The following is a 17,953-nucleotide window of genomic DNA, read 5'->3' on the forward strand; positions in this document are numbered from 1 at the left end:
AAACCCGCCTGAATGCGTTCCTGTGCAACCTGCTCTAAGGTGACCCTGCTGTGGCAGGGGGGTTGGACTAGATGATCTCCAGAGGTCCCTTCCAACCCTATGATTCTGCCTGGTTGTAAGAAATGCAAGAAAGTTGTTTTACGTAAGACTAGTCATAAAGCAGTGCTCCTGGAAGAGAAAACTGAGTATTTAATTCTTAATTGATAGCAGAACCTGAAAGAGAGCTGTGTTGATGTGTTGTGTTGCATCTGCATGCAGAGTGGTCTGATGATGTAGTTGTCTTTGGTCCAGGGGACTTGACTGCTGTAAGTAATGCTTGGTCATCTGTAACCTGCCTGGGGTCCCAGGGCTCGCCTGTGATCACCTTCAGGAACTGTCACAGCTGTGGGATTCTTGTCCTTGTAAGGTTGGTTTGTTGGATAGTTTTGTTCACAAAACGTGAACACAGTTCATTATGACTTAATTATTTTTAAAAGAATCCTGTTTACCTTGGGAGGAGACCCACTGAATGCTTACTGTGATGTTTTTCATGGCTTTTGTTGACAGCTCCTTGCTTCCTGTGAACAGAGGGAGGGGCACTAGCAATAGAGTGCAGTCTGAGCAAAGCTCACCAAACCCACTAAGTAAATGAAAAAGTGGGAGATAGAGCCATATTTTCTGTGCTACTTGAATATGCCATTGCCCACACTCAGCTTCTCTATTTGCAGTTTGGGAAGCCTGGCAGAAGTCTTGCTTCTCATCTGAGAAAACAAGACAATTTAATCTGTGGTGGCTGATGCTCTTCAAGTTTTTGTAACCCAAGACAGACACAGACTTTTTTTTTTTTTTTCCCCAAGTTATGCTCACTTTCTTTCCCTTATCCCAATGGGTTTGTGTTATCTTTGGGGTGAGACAAGGTGCAGAGCTCGTTTTCTGTGCCTGTTCAGTTTTCATGTTCGCCACCTCGGGGTGGTTCTTTGCTTTCAGATGTGATTCTGTTAACTGAGTAAGACTAAAAGAAAAACAATAACAATGTAATTGAATCACCACTTTTTAGTAATATGAGCACAGCATTGTTTTGGCCAGTTGCTTTAAAAACCTTTAATATGTGTGGCCAGCAGGTCGAGGGAGGTGATTCTGCCCCTCTCACTCTGGTGAGACCCCACCTGGAGTACTGTGCCCAGCTCTGGGACCCCAACATAAGAAAGACACAGACCCATTGGAATGAGTCCAGAGGAGGGTCACAAAGATGATCAGAGGGCTGGAGCACCTCTCCTGTGAAGACAGGCTGAAAGAGTTGGTGTTGTTCAGCCTGGAGAAGAGAAGGCTCTGAGGAGACCTTATAGCAGCCTTCCAGGTACCTAAAGGGGGCCTACAGGAAAGATGGAGAGGGACTCTTTATGAGAGAGTATAACGACAGGATGAGGGATAACGTTTTTAAACTGAAAGAGGGTGGATTTAGATTAGATATTAGGAAGAAATTCTTTACTGTGAGGGTGATGAGGCACTGGAACAGGTTGCCCAGAGAAGTTGTGGAGGCCCCATCCCTGGAAGTGTGCAAGGCCAGGGTGGATGGGGCTTTGAGCAGCCTGGTCTAGTGGGAGGTGTCCCTGCCCATGGCAGGGGGGCTGGAACTAGGTGATCTTTAAAGTCTCTTCCAACCCAACCCAGTCTATGTTTCTATGATTGCTTGCTAGAGGAGTAGCAGTTACAGCAGTAGAACCTAATTTTGTTTTTGCTTGCTGCTCTTAAAAGCTGTGACTATGATCTCTCTGCCCTAATATTGGTTCATATCTTCTAGTAAAAAAAAACTTTTTAAAAAAGCTCATTCTGTTGTTTTTGTTAAGACTTAACGACTGAATTATGATGATTTACCAACTGTAAGCACTTACTAAAATTGAATTATGATTTTCAAAACAAAAATGCCTTCCAAAATCTGCGCTGTTTATATGTACTTGAGAACTGAAAAGTTCAATAATGCAAAATTGACATTATGGTGGGTGCTGTTAGTGAAGTTAAACTGTAATTCTGGTATGACGCTTTGGTGAAATTCTTGATTTTTCCATTTAAAGTCTGTAAGATGGTTAATATTGTAGTTAGAGTGGTTATAAAAGCCCAAGCAATGCTGCATGTTTAGAGCTGTCATGACAGCTAACCTAAAATACTTCTTGCACAGATTTATCCCATATTGCTCATTTATAAACTTCATTCTTTGTTGTTTCTCTGTAGTAACTTTGAAGTCCATGGTCTTTGTGAAAAACTGTTTTTCTTGCATAATTTTTGTAATACTAAGTTTGTGGCTGAAACAGCATGTTTTGAGGATTAATAAATTACATTAAATTGACATATGCAAATATGGAAGGGGAGAGATCATTTGGACAGAGAAATCTTGCTGTGATGCCTCTAGAGTGACCCGAATATACACATATATGTTCTGCCTGTGTCCCTACCTGCTATACATCTCCTCTGTGTTTGTTCACACTCCAGTATATAGATACAGACATTTTCCTACTCTTGCCTGTAATTTTTCTGGTTTAGACCTTTTGTGTATGTACATATGCATGCATGATACATACTTTTGGGAATGTACATACATGCATGCATTCCTCTTCTCCCTGGTACCGTGTGTTCTTGCGTACCTTAGAAGGCTAAGGGGAAACTGTACCACTGTCTGCAACAACCTTTTCAGAAGATACACAGAAGATGGGGCTAGACTCTTCTCAGGGGTGCATGATGATAGGGTGAGAGGTAACAGAACCAAGTTGGAACACAAGAAATTCCAGTTAGGTATTAGGAAAGTTTTTCTTACTGTAAGGGTGGTTAAATACTGTAACAGCTTGCCCAGGGAGGTTGTGGGAGTCTCTGTCCTTGGAGGTTGTCAAGATTTTGACTGGACATGGCCCTGAGCAACCCAGTCTAATTACACAAGAAAGTGGACTAGGTGGCCTCTGGATGTCTCTTCTAACATAAATTATGACTTTATTGCTTCCCATTTACTGCATACAGAACTAGAGGTACGGTGTGAGTGGATGGGTGCAGTTGATCAGTACATGTTAAGTGTGTGTGTCTGTATCCAGAATGAGTGGAGGAATGGTTGCATGAAAAGTCTGGTAGCAAGCTGAACATCTCCCACTACAATTGGCCATGAAACTCCATTGATTAAATGGATTGTCTGTTTTAGGAGAAACTGTTTATAGAACTTTTGATGCAATTATATTTATGTGACAATATAGATAATATAGCCCCAGATTTCTATAGAAAAGGAGGGGCCCAATCTGAGAACTGACAGAACTGTTTCTAAACAAACGTGGGTATTTTGGCTCAGACCACTGTGATAAAGATCCAGCACTAGCCAGAAAGTACTGTTATTGTGGTTGTACAAGCAAGTACACTACATGTACATAAAAAGGCATTAGCATCATACACTTAAATACAACAGGATGTGTTTGCCTTGGTACCTGAGCCTTGAGTGCAATGCATTATGGGCACTGTGCTCTATGTAAATCAGATAGTTGTTGCAGTTTGGCTATAGAAACTTTTTAGTGCAATTAAATATGGTGGTTTTTTCAGGTGGTTTTTGCAGCCCTTGTTGAGCTTCAGGTTGCTGTTAACAGCGGTGCCACTGCTGCTTAGCTAGCTTTTTTGTAGCTGAGTATTTTCATGATTGCAGTGTACAGCTTAGCTTGGGAAAAATACCACGTGGTTTGTTGTAGGAGTTTAGAGTACACATGCAGGGCTTCTAACGTGGAGTTCTTGATTTATAATTTGCTTCCTATTTAATCATGCCTAGAAATACTTTGGCCAAGACACTTAAAAGAACATTCAGGCCAAGTTTATTAGTGATATTGAAGTGTCTAAGTGATTAACTCTTCAGTTTAAACATCTGAAAAGTGGGATACTAGTTACCTGCTTTGTATAGTCTTTTGAACATTTCAATCCTTCAATATTGGTTTCTTTCTTCCTTCTTATATATTCTGTAGGTCCTAATGTAATTGAAACTTCTGTAGCAAGAACTGACTTAAATAACAGCCTAAAGGTAAGAGTTAATAAATATTGATGGATTATGTGAATGGCTTTATTTGATGTCAGTAATGCTAAACATTGCCCTCCTTCCCCCAAATTATTTTAAGTACTTAGATTTTTACTGGAAAGCTTCTTGGCCACATGGTGCTTTCCAGTTTGAAATTGAACATGCAATATGGTACTACCACTGTGTTATTTCATGAGTGGCTCAGCAGCAATTTGTAGTCTGTTACTTTCATGAGCAGGTAAGGTAGAGAATTCTACGTGTTTCAGAACAGTGATTTCTGATAAAGTAACAGTTGAGTGTTGATAGGATTCCCTGGTGAGTTCACGTTGGAGATTCTTGTAGGGGGTCCAGAAATAGAAATTGAGATCATAAACTGAAAAACAATGCTCTCAGTGGCAACTAATGATAATGCTCTTGTGAGCTTCCTTTCTGTCATCTGGGAAGGAATTTTTCTTTTTCTTGTTAACTGTTCACTGTCACGTGACCAAGACATGGAATCTGGCTTCCTAACGTGAACCTTCAAGTTAATTTTCTCAAAAGCTTTCATATTTTGGTTCTCAGTTCTTGCATTTTTATTTCTGTCTAGCTGTTTGCTGTCAACCTAATAACTAAAGTAATTTTAGCACTAAAGTGCTAAAAAGTTTTAGTTTTTTAGTTTTAGTTTTTTAAACTAAATTTTCTTTAAATACACTGGAATGTTTCTTTTTTTTTTTTTGTTGGTCTTTTAGTCACCTGTATATGTTTGGATTTGTGCCGTATTATGTACTGTGTATTTTTTTTTTTAAAAGCATATTTTTTTATCAAATAAGAAAAGTCTTTCCTGCATGTACATTTTATCTGTTAATGATATCTTCTATACTTTTGAAATGAATGTGAGATTTTTAGGAAACCTAGTGGAAAAATAGTTGTTGTTTTCATAATTATAGTTGAAAGGTTCAAAACTGTGTAGCAGATGAGGGGTCACAAACCTGACTTTTGATGTAAAGTGCCAGAAATGACTTTTTATTTCCAGGCCAGGTCTCAGGATTTTGCATTTTGTATCCTAATGTTTTTGTTTTATTGCTGCTACTTTTATGTGCTTTAAGTAGTCATACCTTTCCTTACTTTAGAGCTGTGCAAAATACGTGTGCTGTTTAAGCTACTTTTCTGAAAGACTTACATTTGAGCTGTTTATTATACTGTCCACACAGTAGCACGTATTAAATCTATTCCCAAGAATATTGTCACAAACATAAATAACATGCCTTTCATCATTATAGCTACAGATATATCATGTAACAGAATAAGGGCTGGTGCTAACCTTGTGGGTTTTTTTACAGCTGAAGCCATTTAATTTAAGTTCGCCACCACTGTCTACTTACAATCAGCAGCTGTGGCTGACCTGCGTAGTTGAGCTGGATCAGCAAGATGGTGAGGATCTTACCTAATTCTCAGGAAACTGCTATAGCAACCTGTATATTTTGTATTGTGTATTAATTTCATCTGTCATGTACATGATCGTTTTGCTTTCTGGCTATGGTTGGTGGGTTTTCCCCTCTGACACAGTTTCTCCCCCCCATGCCCTGCCTCCAGTAAAGACTCAGAGAGCACTGATCTTGAGAACTGGAAGCAACAGGTGCATGGGATAAGTTTTGTTGTTTTGTTTTGGGGTTGTTTTTTTTTTTTCTGTGAAAGCAGTAATATCTAGAGAATCTGTGTCTCTGTTCTTTTAATTTGGGGGGAATTAGATGTGTAGTTTGTATTGATATTAATTTTTCAATAAAATTCCCTGTAAGCATGTTAGAAATACTGTATTAGTAATTGTTAATCTGTCAAGATTCAGTACAGGGCATTTGTGACTTACTGCCTAAGTATGTTAATAAAAAGTTTTGGGTTTTTTTTATTAATATACAGGACCCCTACTCCAGTAAATTATAACTGAATAACTTCGAGTCATCTTTAGATATGTGTTTTTAAACTATACTTGGAACTCTATTTGAGATTTCATTTCTGCATGTAGCAATAGCTTAATATTCTCTCTTTTAATTACAGTGTCCCTCAAAAAGAATGTTAGTATGACAGTCAAAGTACTTGGAGTGGTGAAGGATGGAAGCACACCATATGTTAATAACCAAGTTCACAATCGGACAAGATTACTCAGTTGTGCACAAGTATGTACCTGCTTAAACAAAACTCTGATGCAGTACGTTTTCTTTAAATCTCTTTGTGTGCATGTTACATTACGTTGCAAATGAGAAGAATATATCTGTTAAGCATGTCTTGGGAAAGACTCTGGAGTATAGTTTAATTTGTAATTGCAACCTAGCTAGTAATGCTGAGCAGGATACCTACTATCCGTCTTTTTCTGTTTCCTTCTATGACTTGTGTCTGTTACCCCTTAAAGACCACTCTTTCTTGTTAGAGTAGCTCTCTGCCAGCAAAGCGGTGTGTGCTGCGTAGCCACCTAAGTAGATTTATTAGCAGTGAAGCAAGTAATATTGTAGTAGAAAATTGGATATAGGGCTCCAGAGGAGAGAAGAGTTCTCCCCCAACACCTAGCAGAAAGTCTGGTTGAACTCAGCTGGCATCTGTGTTCTGAAAAAGCCAAATTTCTTACCATCTGTGAAGAAATGTTTAAGATTTTGAGTTTCTAGTATAATTTGCAATGAATTTTTTAAACTTAGAGACATCCAAAACAGCTTCTCCAAACGCCAGTCCTTTAGCTGAAGTTTTTTGTGATAAGCATATAGGGTAAATCATATGTTTTCTCTTTATATGTAGACACATATAAATGATATTTGCAGAAATTAATGAACAGTGTTCCATTAGATTTAATTACACACAGCCAAGAGAGCAATACGCTTGGGTTTTCTCTTTCCTTTTAACTTTTAAAAATGAGTGAGCACAAGATAGCCCCATCTCCCAGTCCGATGACCTAGAACTTGACTGACAGTTATTCAGATCCTTCCTGGTGCTGCAAGCAGTTGCTTTCACCAGCTCAAGTGAAAAGCTAGCCTTGTTTATTGGTTCAAGCTTTGATCCTGCTGACTGACTTTATCAGTTTCTTCTGCTTTGCCTGGTATCTTTCAAGAAATTATCTGCAGGTCTTGTTTGAGTCTTACTCTGACTGATAAAGATTGGCAGGGCATATAATAAATATCATCAATATCTGACCATTTGGAAACAAATTCTCCAACCTATATTAACAGCGCGTGTTCTGGAATAAATTGAACGCCTTTACATACTATTCTTCACTGTATGTGTTCACAGAAATGCAGTGAAATCATTGTTGCTCACCTTGGCTACCTGAACTACACTCAGTACAACATATTTGTTAGCTTGGAAGATCTAAATAAGCTAACATACACCATCCAGAATATTACTTTCACAGTAAGTATAAAGTTTTATGCTAGCAAAAGAAATTCCTTAGTTACTAATGCTGTAGAAGTCTGCTTTAACTGTAATAAAAAAGTTATCTTGTTTTTGAAGATAAACATAAAGATGCATCATAATTAATTTTTCTGTCACTACTAATGTCAGAACTATTGTAGCATTTGCTGTTAATAAGGGTCTAGACCAATTTTTTTAACTCTGTAAGGAAAGATTTTTCTTTCAGAACTGCTAATGCTGTTTTCTAGACCAGATAAATTTAGTCTAATTCTTGGGAGATATTTTTAACAGTAGGCAAGCTAGACTAGAACATCCAGTTTTCTTCATTTGCTCAGAGATGTTGCCTCTCTAAAGCATGGTATCTGTTTCAGCCTTTCCAGTAGGTGTATCTGAATTAGCAAGATTTTTCGAGACTTTACAAAAGCATGGACTAGAAAGATTTAACAAACTCAAAGAAAAATGAAGATTTTTTTTTTTTTTTTACTGTGCTTATGAGGAAGAGAAAAATGTTTATTCAGCTAAAATAAGCGGGCTAATAAAATAATTCACTAAAATAATCCCTAGTGAAATATCTAGCTAGTTCATAGTGCTAAAGATTGCTTATAAAAGTTTCATCATCAGTGTGTGCTGATTGGCTCCAAAAAGAACTTTAGAAACATTTGCATTGGGAGAAAATGGAACTAAACCAAACTTATAATACAGGTTACTATGATATGTTCTACCTGTATGCAACGTTCAGAGCAGGTAGCAAGCAAAAATCTTACTGTAAAACAAAAGTGTTTTTTATATATTAAATAAACATCCTGAATATTAATATTTGTATTATTGTAGTGCGTAAAGCACATCATTAAAAATTAGCTGTAAGGGGGGGGGGGGAACGCCAAACTCACAACCCTTTTGCTTAGTTCCAGATTTCAGAAAGGACCAAGTGTTGGAGCATTTATACTTGTACAGTTTTTCATCATAAAATCATAGAATCATAGAATGGTTTGGGTTGGAAGAGACTTTAAAGATCACCTAGTTCCAACCCGCTGCCATGGGCAGGGACACCTCCCACTAGACCAGGCTGCTCAAAGCCCCATCCAGCCTGGCCTTGAACACTTCCAGGGATGGGGCCTCCACAACTTCTCTGGGCAACCTGTTCCAGTGTCTTATCACCCTCACAGTAAAGAATTTCTTCCTAATATCGAATCTAAATCTCCCCTCTTTCAGTTTAAAACCATTACCCCTCATCCTATCACTACGTTCCCTGATAAAAAAACCCTCCCTGTCTTGCCTGAGTTCTTTCCTAATATCTAAAGAATGTCTTCCTAATATCTGATCTAAATGTACCCTCTTTCAGTTTAAAAACGTTATCCCTCATCCTGTCGTTATACTCTCTCATAAAGAGTCCCTCTCCATCTTTCCCGTAGGCCCCCTTTAGGTACCTGGAAGGCTGCTATAAGGTCTCCCCAGAGCCTTCTCTTCTCCAGGTTGAACAACCCCAACTCTTTCAGCCTGTCTTCATAGGAGAGGTGCTCCAGCCCTCTGATCATCTTTGTGACCCTCCTCTGGACTCATTCCAATGGGTCTGTGTCTTTCTTATGTTGGGGTCCCAGAGCTGGGCACAGTACTCCAGGTGGGGTCTCACCAGCGTGGAGTAAAGGGGGAGAATCATCTCCCTTGACCTGCTGGCCACACTTCTTTTGATGCATCCCAGGATGCATCATCTTCCAACCTAGACAATTCTATGATTCTATGATCTTGCTTTGCAGGCTGCCCTTAAGGCAGACTTGTGCACAAAACCAAAAAAACCAAAGCCCTGCTTTCCTGCAGCAACTAAAATTGTCATTTTATTTCATTATTACAATGATCTCTGGTAATGTCAGTTGAAATCATAGATTGCCTTTGTATAATGGTATTCTCTACATGTAAGTTTCATTCTACATTTATACTTTAAGAAGACAACACAGTGGTTGACATATTTAATCCATTGAAAGGTAAAGCTTCTTGTTCACATGGGCAGAGCGTATGTTGTACCAGGGAGTTTACATTTCTAAAGTGGCTTCAAAGGAGGAGCATGCCATGTATGAGGTAAATTTTCAACAGAACAGAGTTTATGCAAACTGACAAGTTAAAATTGATACTTGTGCCCTTCCAATAATTAGAGGAGAAGGAGGAGCTTTTCCTCCTTAAAAAAAAGTTATTTATTTCTAATTAGCTCATTTATTTTTCCCTTACTGGATTTTCTTTTTTCCACTTCTCAAACAAGAAAATAAGCTTTAAGAAAACAAAACCACTACAGGAAACATGACTGTACTTTTTCAACCTCTTCATAATGAATTTATGCATCTGACCTTGGTAATAAAGAAGACCATACTGAATTTACTCAATTATTGGCATTCAGACTTTGAATTAAAGTTGAATTGAAATCAATGAAGAACATCCCGTTTGTCCTAAGAAGTGCTTAAACACATGACAGCACACTGAGTATGTTACAAAATGGCAGGGTAAAAGAGAAGCAAGGATATTAGGCAGCTTTGGTTATCTTTTCATCAGTTAGTCCTATGGGTATGAACTTTTCAGTATCTGCAGAAAGTGCTAATTATTGATGTCGTACTTACCCTGTCAAAACATTGTTCATTGGGCTGTTTTTCTTCGTTTTTCTTGTAGTGGAAGACCTACAATCCAACTTTTTCCCAAGTGGAAATATGGTTCCGATTTGTCTTTGTAGTTCTTACTTTTATGGTCACGGTAAGATTTTGTTTTGTTTTCTTTCTGGAGTATATTATGTAGGTGGCTGATAACACTGCTCTGTAGTGCTGTGCTTAGTAACTTCACCCCAGGCAGCAGAGTTGAGATATCACTGAATGGTGTAAAAAAAAAAAATGTTTCTAAAATACTTATGTAGTTGCTGCTTTTATATTTTTGCAAGTAGTATTGAAGGGGACATTAAGAAAATAGGATAAATGGGAAATCCTGTTTTTCTGAACTTTGATTTTGAATTGAACAGAAAGAATTTTGCTTAAACAAAGGAAATCGTGATTAGATGCTAGCAAAAATATTTTTTTTGCAATGCAGGTAGGGTCAGATATTGGAATAGGATGCCCAGAGTGTGGACTCTCCATCTCTGAAAATGAGCAAAACTCAGTTGAATATGACCTTGATGTAACTTTAAAGTCGTCACTGCCTTGAGTGTGAGGATGGGCCGAATGGCCTCCAGAGGTGCCTTACAACCTAAATTATGCTACAGTTTAGATTATCTCTCCCCTCCAACCTGGTTTGGCCCTGGAAAAAAAGTGTTTGGGAAAAAAACAACAAGATAAAATCTAAAATGCAGAATTTTCAGAGTAAGGACACTAAAGCACTGAACACTTGGTCAGCATTTTTCTCACATAGATGATGTCACTCAGCAGGTAACTGTGAATGTGATATGGAATCTTTTTTTAAAAAGTGAGTTTAAGTGGAATTTGTTGGTAGTGTGTGACCAGTAATTAGGCAACATTTTTTCATACATTGTTGATTTGCATGGTATTAGTTGGTTTCCTTCCCAGTTTGCTTGAGATTAAGTAATTTGCATTGGGGTAAGCCAGAAAACTTGAAGCAGAAGTGGAAGCTAGGAGATGTGGCTCCTGTTTTACAATATTCTCAGTGGCAAACACCTCATGAAGTTGCCTTTGCGATGTGCTGTGTTATCTCTTTACTCCGGGAAAACCATAACGGCTGTATTCCTTCCTTAAAAATTTTTGTTGTTATTGTTTTATAGTGTCTGTTTGCACATTCCCTGCGGAAATTCTCCATGAGAGATTGGGGTATTGAACAGAAATGGATGTCTATCCTCCTTCCCCTCCTGCTACTTTACAATGGTACTTGTATCCTGGAATTTTTAGAAAAGCTCATTTAAAAAAAAAAAAAAAAAAAAAATGAAAAAAGAGAGCGAGAGAGTGAGAAGGCAAAATGGAATTTGGCCTTGAACTCATAAGCAGCTGTTTATAAGGCTTCAGAAAACTAATTTAAAAACAAAACAAACAGCCCTTTTTAAGTGTATCAAATTCAAGGGCATAATGAGTAGGTGGATTTCATTCTTTTCAGTCATGTGAATGTCAAGTCTGTTTGTTTAAAGCTCTGATTGGAATAGGTGGCTGCAACCATACTGAAGCTTTCATATAGCAACATGTAAATGCAATTTCTGTGTTGTCTGCTAAGTCTTACTTCTTCATTTTTCAGATAATCGCACTTTAGTTAAGAATGGAGGTTACTTTTAGTCTGGTAAACCACATCAAATTCTATCACTCTCTAGCATTACCAAAATAATATTTGTCTTTCAGTCATTCTATGATAATTTTTAGGTCATCACCAAGAACAATGGTTTAGTAGAAAGTCTAATAAACCCTGAAATCTTCTAGTAATGTTGGCTACCATTTCAGATTATTTCTACAGCACAGAAGATTGCTGCTGGAGGCACCATTTTCTTTGTAAATTACTTTAAGATACAGCAAATTTCAATTTCATTTACTGGTGTAATTTGAAAAAATCTAGGGGTTTTTGTTCCTCTGAAGATAAATTCTGCTTTACTTTTCATAATGGAAAGGACTGTGCTTTTTCCCCTCTGTTTAACTTGTTTTTTCTTATATTGTTACAGATCCATTTTTCCCCCTTTCTTTTCTGGTGAACAGCTGGTTTCCTGGAATGCTGGATGATCTATTCCAGTCACTGTTTCTGTGTGCACTGTTGTTGTTCTGGCTTTGCGTCTACCATGGTATAAGAGTACAGGTAAGGGTACAACAGTATCTACTACTTACTGAGAAGACAGTACTTGTTTTCTCGGTTCTCTCAAAAGTTGACAAAAATGTAACTATTTTTTTTTAAAGAGAGGTATTTATTTTATTCTTAAAGTACAATGTGACACGTGAAGCTTTGGAGTTAAAAATATTTGTGGTAAAGTAGATTGTCTTGAGGCTAGCATGACTAAATGAGATAGATGGGACAATCCACTCTAAACTATTGCTAGACAGTCTTCAGAATTATGATGCCGTTATGCTTTGTTCTTGCTTAAAGGGTTTAGTTGTTGTATATGGTAGCTGCTTGTTTTTTAAACCACTTTAAAATACTGCATAAGATAAGTATGAATTCTAGAGCATATTCCTATAGTTTATGTCTTTTGTAATCATCTGTGCAGGTTAAAAATACAAAAGGTGAGTCTCTTAATCTAGTCCAAGTTGAATGAAACAAAGATGATAGTTATTTTGTTGTCAAGAATGAATGAAATCTCAAATGTGGGTTCACTACTTCACCACACTATTGTTTTCTCAACAGGGGGAAAGGAAGTGCTTAACTTTCTATCTGCCCAAATTATTTATTGTTGGACTATTGTGGCTGGCCTCTGTTACATTGGGAATATGGCAAACGTAAGTAATTTAAAATTAAATGCAAAAATAACAAGCTGACAGTATTCAAGAATGAGAAGATTGTTTATAAATGAGAAGATTGTTTATAATTAGCTGTATGTGGTTTTTAATGCTCTGATTATGATATAGGAATGGAGTTCAAATTCTTACATCTTTCTGTTTTTCAAATTGTGACTGATTTGAAAACAGAATTCCTCATGGACGATCTAGCAGTACATAATTTTATAAATCAGAGTGAGATCTAGAAATCACCGCTTTGTCAATATGTTATGGCTCCCTACAATACTCCCTCTAGTGCTGTCTGTAGCTAGCTGTTACACAGTTGGGCCAAACTTTCTCAACTATTAAACCTGCACAGTTGGTATTGACACAATGCTCTCTCCCCTTAAAACTCAGTTCTTTTGCTTGGTTTAGTGTTTTTCTCTTTTTTTCCAAAATGTTGTGTTAACATAAAGGTGTCACTGTTCCCCACCCAGAAAACTTTCTCAGTTTTTTTAGTCTCAAGTGTTTGCCTCTTATTTTATTTCTCAGAAGGAAGATACCTTCTAACCTTCTCCATGCCATTGTACGTTGTTGAAAGCGGTGCAGTTGTAGGAAATACTTGTGCTGATGCTCTATCAGCAGAATTGTAGTGAGGGAAGGGCTTATACCACACTTAGTTCTTAAATATGATTCTGTCACCAAGGATAAATTTAAACACGAAATCCCTAAGACTTGCAGGAATTCACAAGATCATACATTTTCTAAAAAATAAGTGGGGAGATAAGACATGCTCACAATTGAAATTCTCCATATTCCTTGAAAATTGTGTTTGTGAAGAAGGGGGATGTCATGTAATGTAAATTGTCATGACTTCATTGGAATCAATGGCATTGCACCAATTTATACAGTCAAAATCCTTAGTTATAAACTCTGTATAGTAACTTTAAACCTTTTCTTTGTTAGAGGGTTTCTTGGTCAGTACCGCTTTTGACCTTGTCTTTTGTAATGATGTAAGTACCACTTTTTCATTTTGAATCTTTTCTAGTGTTAATGAAGTACATGATCCTACATATCAATACAGGGTTGACACTGGTAATTTCCAGGTAAGTCAGAAATGTTCTCTTGCTATTAACTTGTCACGTGTAGTTAGGCAATAGAAGGAGGTGGGGATTGTTCTTCTATTAAAATCTATAACACAATTTAGGAAATAGAAAATGCTGGTCTTATTCTGGCTAAGGTACTTTTAATTTTGCTTTAAATCATGCATAGGCCATGTTGAGCTCCATCCCAATGAGAAGAGTAATTATCTTGCAAATCTTGAGACTCAACACCACAACTTTAGTCACAGACTCATGACTGTTGGGATTGAAAGAAATTTTTTTAAGCCTCTTAAGTCAGTTTTGTACATCTTTACTCCTGCCAAGATTCTCTGTCCTATTAAATGTCAGACTTTTTTTGTTTTAAAGGAAGATCTGATTTATATGGGTCCTCGTATTGTTCTCAGGAGCTGTGTTTTTAGAAAATCATTGAGATTCAGCTCACTGTGAACTCAGTGAACAAAATGATGACTCCTATTAAACATCCTTTCTTTACATTGCCCTACCTTGATGTATAGCCATCCTCATTTTGTGCTTCCTTTCATGAGCCTGCTTTCCCTGAATAAATGGACCATTCTATGTTGTGCTTTGGGAAATAATGATTTCTATTGAGGGAAGAAGAAATAGACCAAATCTTGTTAAATAATAAAAACTAACACTCTTCTTCTAGGGAATGAAAATCTTCTTCCTTGTGGTGGCAACCACCTACATTCTCTACCTTTTGTTCCTGATAGTGAGGGCATGTTCAGAACTTCGTAACATGCCTTATGTTGGTAAGGATTATTTCTTTTGATTCTTCCCCAAACAGGCTTGCCTTCTCCTAGATGCAGGTGGAAGTTTGCTAATAACAACTTTTCTCAATCTTTTTCAGATCTCAGGTTAAAATTCTTGACTGCATTAACCTTTGTAGTGCTTGTCATTAGGTAAGGCTTTTCAAAGTCTGTTTCTCAGTATTGTAACTTTATAACCTTTTTTTCAGGGCTTTGTTTATTTTGTATTATTTTGTTGATAATAAAATTGTCAGTAAAACTGAGGAACGTCTTTTGATATGATTTTTATGGCAAGCATTTCTTAATTTTTTTAATCCTTCTTGAGGCTTTTAGAGCTAACTTTATATTATTTCCATTACCACAGCAATACACTGCAAGATTTAGAGGTTCACATAGCAGAGATGTTTTCTGTACTGCTGAGTGGTCTGCAGTGCATCGTTCACCTCTTTTGTAGCTTTGTAAGCTTCATTTAGCCAAAGCAGAAGTTTAGAATTAATTTCTTAGATTATTGTTAGTATCTGTCTCCCCCACTCCAATCAGTTATTTCAAATTACTGTTGACTCTTGTATTGCCTGTAGTGGGTGAAATCTGAGGGAAAGAGACCATGGGGGAGGGAGGTCTGCTTTGCTCAGTTGACTGCTGACTTTTAATAACAAAAGAGTCATTCTTAATTTAGAACTATGAAAGCAAATGTGTCTTAAAATAAATGGTCAGTATGTTAAAATAATTGTTTTCTCATTTACTGTTCTATCAGCTACCATTTCAATTTTGTGGTTTAAAGACACAGTACATTTACATGCTTTAACTTTTTTCCGCAGCATTGTTATACTCTACCTACGCTTTGGAGCACAAGTTCTACAGGACAACTTTGTTGCTGAGCTGTCAACTCATTATCAGAATTATATCCTTGTGTTATGATAGTGCTCAACTAAGAATATTAATCTGTTTTCATGCAGAAGCTACTTAAAAGTCATGTACCTAAGAACTGAGACCTTTGACTTCTAGGTGGGCTTTTGAAGTTCAGTCCATTTTGATCGAGGTTTCATGTCAGCATTTTGTAATGGCTGTTTGTAAAGATTGTGAGCTGAGACAGTTTCAGTCTAATTTGTTTACATCACACAAATCACAACTGCATTTGATATTCTTCAAAAGGAATGAAGGCGTAGCTATGCATGCATTCAAGTAATTTTAACAAGTTATTGTGACAAATTTGGGTGTGTTTGCTGCATGAATTCAATTTGCTATATACCTGTCAGTTGGCATGGGGCGTACCAAAACATATGAGAAATTAATAGCTTAGAAGTCACTGAAAATGCATTTGCGTAGTGGTCCAAGTCTACGCGTGGAAGAGGTAATAGCAGAGAATTTAAGTGGCTTGAGAGAGGCTATTTCCGATGTGTGTTGGCAACAGGATTACAAACTGTATTTCTGGACCTGAACCATGAGATCCTAGTTCATTCTGCTTTCTGAAAGTGCCTCTGTGATTGCAACTGCTCCGCTTACTGATAAGCGTAGATATGTGTTGGGAGCTAGTAGAAAACAACATGTAAAGCCTTTAGTATTTTCCCAAAATGATCGCAAGAAGCCATCTCAAGTGTTCTATCTATAGATAGTCCTTTCTCCTTCCTTCTCAATCACTGTGCCAAGGAAGAATTTTTTGAAAAATAAACAAAACAACCCCACCTGAACATCCCCCTACTCAGCTTTCTTTTGCTGTTGAAGGCAGAACTATTCGATTTACCGTGCACTGCACCACTCAAGAGTAAACCTTATCTCAGCAAATGTTACTTGTGTTAAAGCTAAAGCTTTGTCTTCAGTGGGAGCTTTACCTTTAAATAGATTGAGTACATTCATTGTCATTGAATTTAAAACATGCAGTTTTGTATAGCCATTCATGCTCTCAGACCTTAGTAATGTAAGCATTCTTTCCATTGAAACAGCTTATGTATGGTTTGGGTCTCATATCCAAAGTTACAATGTGCGGAGCTATATTGAGCAATATCCTTGACACTTACTACCAGCAGAATTCTTATCATTTTATGGTTTATTGAACTTTTATCTCTACACGTTAGCTTTCGTGTATTCCCCCTCAAAGAATGCACTGTATGGTAAGTATAAGCAATTGTCTGGCAAACTCAGATGACAAGAGCTGTCATTTTAGCAGATGCTGTGTAACATCTTTGTATTTCAGTTGTTTCTTTACTGTTTCAATTTGCTTTGAGTTAACATAAGCAGAAGCTGCACTGTTCCTGCGCAAATTAGTATTGGAAATATGAAGAAACGCATAAAATGTATACAGCTAATCAGTTGGACTTGAATTCTTGGAATGCACTTAGGTCAAGCTTATAGTCAATAGGATGTGTGCATATAATGCACTAACTTTTGCACTGCCTCACAGACAGTCCTTAAGGAGCAGCAATACTTCATTTGTATTCTAACAATAAAGTTAGTATCTTGGCATGCTGGCAAAGTGGACTCTGAAATAGGTAACATGCTTTTGGAAAAGTAGGAGTGAAGCTGATCTCTAATGTGGGGAAATTTTGGGGAACTTGCTAGGGGGAGACGTCTGCACAGAGCCCATGTAAAGAGAGATAAAGGATTTAATCAGTGGCACTTCTGTTTTTGCATTTCTATGTAGAGAGTGTAATCTGACTCACATGATGATTATAAAGCTTTATCCCTCTCTAACAGATAATCTGTTAGAGAGTTTACAGAGTCTGTAAAATAGATTTTTATACTGAGTGCATTCTCCACTGTAAGCGTTGATTATAAATATAGAACCATAGAACAGTTCAAGTTGGAAGGAACCTGGAAAGATCATCTGGTCCAACCTTTTATGGGAAAGGGAGCCTTGATGAGGTTATCTAACACCCTGCCCAATCACGTCTTGTATGCTGAGAGATATGCAGGGAGAAGGCGCTACATAGTGGAGCTGATCCTATTGCTAAACTTTTTAGAGTAGAGATGGATGGAACTGTTAGAGAAAAATGCTATTTTTCCATTAAGACAGACAGGAGAAATGGCTGGGTAAGGATAAAGTTAAAAACTTGCTGTTGGGTTGCAAGAAGTATTAGTTTATAGAAGGCAGAAGGTAAAAAGCTGCCAGGGAAAAGGTGTTTATAGCAAATTCCTGCATTGCATTGAATTTTACTGGCATATAATTATGAACTGCAGCTAAGCAGCACAGATTATGCAGGAAATGAAGGCCTTAAAACAAGGTAGAGGGAATTGTCTTAAATAGCCAATGGAAAGTACGTGCTTCCTTTCATCTCATCATAAAGGCACGAGTGCTTCCTCCGTCTATTACAAGGATGAAAAATAACTGGCTACTCATGGGCT

General features: G+C 37.4%; 1 protein-coding gene across 2 annotated transcripts in view; it reads left to right on the forward strand.

Annotated features, from left to right (window-relative positions):
• TMEM181 (transmembrane protein 181) overlaps nt 1-17,953 on the forward strand; it is a 38,070-nt gene that overhangs the window by 14,803 nt on the left and 5,314 nt on the right. For both annotated transcript variants that reach the window (XM_054195649.1, XM_054195650.1), the window contains exons 3-15: nt 3,960-4,015; nt 5,329-5,419; nt 6,041-6,159; nt 7,259-7,378; nt 10,031-10,111; nt 11,124-11,223; nt 12,000-12,130; nt 12,674-12,765; nt 13,793-13,850; nt 14,515-14,617; nt 14,716-14,767; nt 15,433-15,515; nt 16,633-16,722. In XM_054195649.1, coding sequence (XP_054051624.1) covers nt 3,960-4,015; nt 5,329-5,419; nt 6,041-6,159; nt 7,259-7,378; nt 10,031-10,111; nt 11,124-11,223; nt 12,000-12,130; nt 12,674-12,765; nt 13,793-13,850; nt 14,515-14,617; nt 14,716-14,767; nt 15,433-15,515; nt 16,633-16,722 — 1,176 coding nt within the window. The remainder of the gene's footprint in view (nt 1-3,959; nt 4,016-5,328; nt 5,420-6,040; nt 6,160-7,258; nt 7,379-10,030; nt 10,112-11,123; nt 11,224-11,999; nt 12,131-12,673; nt 12,766-13,792; nt 13,851-14,514; nt 14,618-14,715; nt 14,768-15,432; nt 15,516-16,632; nt 16,723-17,953) is intronic.

Source organism: Rissa tridactyla, chromosome 3, assembly GCF_028500815.1.
Source record: "Rissa tridactyla isolate bRisTri1 chromosome 3, bRisTri1.patW.cur.20221130, whole genome shotgun sequence".
In the NCBI taxonomy this organism is placed as follows: domain Eukaryota; kingdom Metazoa; phylum Chordata; class Aves; order Charadriiformes; family Laridae; genus Rissa; species Rissa tridactyla.